This window comes from Euphorbia lathyris, chromosome 5, assembly GCF_963576675.1.
Source record: "Euphorbia lathyris chromosome 5, ddEupLath1.1, whole genome shotgun sequence".
Classification (NCBI taxonomy): Eukaryota; Viridiplantae; Streptophyta; class Magnoliopsida; order Malpighiales; family Euphorbiaceae; genus Euphorbia; species Euphorbia lathyris.
In genome coordinates this window covers 53,275,294-53,278,319 of record NC_088914.1, presented here as the reverse complement: position 1 = coordinate 53,278,319, position 3,026 = coordinate 53,275,294, and the positions used below count along the sequence as shown (strand labels likewise).

Sequence of the window (3,026 nt, the reverse complement as noted above, 5' to 3'; positions counted from 1 at the left end):
TGTGTGTAATTTAGCCAGGATAGATATAACTAACCCCAAAACATTTATAACCTACATGTGAAAAAAGAAGAACGTAGCAAACATAAAATGCAAATACATGATTAGTTCTAGAAAGGAAAAACAAAACAAAAACAAAAACAAAATTGATGTTTGTTATCTAATGACCGGCATCTGACCAAGGTGGGAGTAAGAGGTCACTCTGAGTGGTGGTGGGCGGTGGTGGTGGAAAAGTAAGAGGAAGTGAAGGTTGTGGAGGAGAAGAGTGAAAAAGAGGTGATGAAAAAAACATTTGGTCATCATATATTTCAAAATGTTCGATTTCATAAGCACCTATCCCCAAAACCAAATGTCGACGACTAGGCATAGCCATAGGCATAGGCATAGCCAAGTTGGTTGATATTTGAGGTTGAATATTAACACTTGGAGGAGGTTGAGAAACGGTCAAGTTCAAGTGGGTAGTTGTTGTCATTGGAATAGAAGAAGAAGAAGATGGGCGGAGTTTGACATTTTCAGGGAAGTTAAGTTTGGCTTTACTGCCTCTAAATTTAAGGGCAGCTTCATCATAAGCTCTTGCTGCTGCTTCAGCTGTATCAAAAGTACCTAACCAAACTCTAGCTGCTTTAACTGGATCTCTTATCTCTGCTGCCCACTTCCCCCATGGCCGTTGCCTAACTCCCCTATATTTCCTTGGCGTCTCTTCTCTACAGCCCTCAGTGTATTCATATATGGGACTCAATGTCATTTCTGTGCCTGGGATTACACTACTCGCTCCAATGTTTGGAAACTCTGCACATTGTTTCAACATAATTAAATTACAAAATAATCAACTCAACTTTATTCACTTGCATGCCATATCAACCAATTCTAATTAATTAGGTAACTGTTCCATTGAAAAAACTTAATAAATATAAATAGATAAGTTAGTTTTTTTCTTTTTTCCCTGTTTGAAACTTGTCAAAGTAACTAACAACTTGAAATTTAAATTAATAGTTAAGTCCAAATAATAATACGTACACGAATATGACTGTATACAGGGGTGGATACAGATTTTGAAAGCTCAAATATTGATTTGTATCTCAGTATCTCAGGAACTTTTATTTTTTTGTGGAGACAAGAAGGCTGGACCACCCTTCTCTGAAATGGTTTCCAGAAGTCAGAGATATTCTAATACTCCTAAATCTCTTGGCTCTGTCCAACTTGTATAACATAGACACGTCATCATTAAAGAATCTTCAAGATTCAAACTTTTGATGCTTTAGTTTAATTAGAGGCTGATAGTATTTTATGGAAAAAGAGAGGAGGACCACCCTCTTCTGAGATGGTTTCCAGAAGTCAGAGGTGCTCTGGAACACCTAAATCCTCTGGTTCCAACGTATACAACATAAACACATCTTATCATCTGTTAAGATTTCATCGGGTTATTATATTCAAACTCTTGATCATTTGATTTAATCAGAGACTCTGATAGTATTTCGTAGAAACAGAGAGACAGGACCATCTCTGCCTCTCTGAGATGATATACAGAAACCACTAGAGGTACTCCTATCTTTTAGCTCGGACGTCCAACGTGTATAATATAGACCCATCTTGTTATCCGTTAACATTTCATCATTAAATAGTTACTAAAATTCAAGGTGATATAATTAGAGACCCTTGACAATGTATTGAAGAACCATTTGAATAAACAGTTTAAAGATTTAATTATATTCTTGAATGAGGAATGATACTAAGTGTTGAAGAAGTAGAAAGTAAAAATCCATAATAAAAGAAAGTTGATACCTGTTTGAGCAGAAGAAAAAGGATGAGGAAATGGTCTATAGAAGGCGGGTTGATCATATTCATTTTCATATTCATGAAGTTCCCTTGTTCTCTTAGCACCACAAGAAGAAGAAGAAGAAGCAGCAGAAGCAGAAGACTCTCCAGAGACAACATGGATCAAAGCAGAAACCATAGTAGACATCTCATGTTGCCTATCAAAGGGAGAAAGATGCGTCAAGAAAGGCTCATCAAAAAGCCATTCATCAACAACATCAAAATCTAAGTTATCTTCGGAATTCGCCACCTTCAGGTTGAGGTGAAAGTACATGCACATATGATATGATGTTATCCAAACCCTAAAAGAAATAGGAATGAATATAAAAGGAGAGGGTATATACAAAAATACAAGTAAACGCCGCCTTAATGGCAGAGTCGTGGACAGAGAGGGTTCTTTAAATACTAGTAGTTCTTGATGATGAAGCAAGTGGATGTGGATATACACATAAATATAAAAAGCTGGAAGTGGTAAAAACATAAAAGTAGTAGTAAGATGTGAACGAGAAAGAAAACGAAAGAAGGAGGTCGGAAGCAGCCAATTGCAAGCCAAATCTAAGTCGGTGTTATTGATACTTTTGGATCCTTACATGTTTTCTTCACTGCAATACCGACAAACAGGTCGGCCCATTAGGATATCTACATTTAAATTTAATTACACATTTTCAAATAAAGCCGATACTTGGTTTTTATGCGCATTCCGTGTTTATGAAAACCTTTGATTATTATATAGCATAATTATTAAATTTGTTCTTAATGTTTTCATATGGAGATGTTTTACTCTCGACAACCTACATCCTTAATTAAGTGCCCTCCAAATCTATCATTTCCACTCCATACGAACTATGGATCGATCGCTAGCTCATTTTAAACTATTTAAAGCCTTAAGGCTGCACCGCTTTCGCCCACGACGTCTCGAGTAAGTTTGGAAAACTAGTCCCGAGGGATAAGAGATGTATCTTTATAAGATACCCAGAACTGTCAAAAGAATATGTTCTAGTGGGAGAAAACGAAGATGGAAGAGTTACAGAATTTGAATCACGAGATGTCGTCTTTCTGGAAAATGAGTTTCCAACAGGTGATGTCGACCAAGATAACACCCTCTATGAGGAATTAGAGCCTAACAGACCTCTCGATTCGAATGGGAGAATTTCTGAGAAACTTGATAATGTTCAAATCATTCAGGATTTCGAGGAACAAGATCATGTCAATGT

At 36.7% G+C, this 3,026-nt stretch overlaps 1 protein-coding gene across 1 annotated transcript; it reads right to left on the bottom strand.

The window, feature by feature from the left end:
- LOC136231139 (ethylene-responsive transcription factor ERF110-like) lies at positions 1 to 2,218 on the bottom strand. The gene is made up of 2 exons (XM_066020422.1): positions 1,780 to 2,218; positions 1 to 786 (listed from the first exon to the last, which is right to left on the bottom strand). The coding sequence occupies exons 1-2, from the start codon at positions 2,090 to 2,092 to the stop codon at positions 158 to 160; spliced, it is 942 nt and encodes a 313-aa protein (XP_065876494.1). The 5' UTR covers positions 2,093 to 2,218; the 3' UTR covers positions 1 to 157.
- Between the last annotated feature and the right edge of the window lie 808 nt (positions 2,219 to 3,026).

Excerpts from the sequence above, each read along its gene's own strand:
- LOC136231139 (XM_066020422.1), bottom strand. The coding sequence starts at position 2,092 with ATGTGCATGTACTTTCACCTCAACCTGAAGGTGGCGAATTCCGAAGAT. Across the intron at positions 787-1,779 it reads TTTTTCTTCTGCTCAAACAG|AGTTTCCAAACATTGGAGCG; the intron begins GTATCAACTTTC and ends AACAATGTGCAG.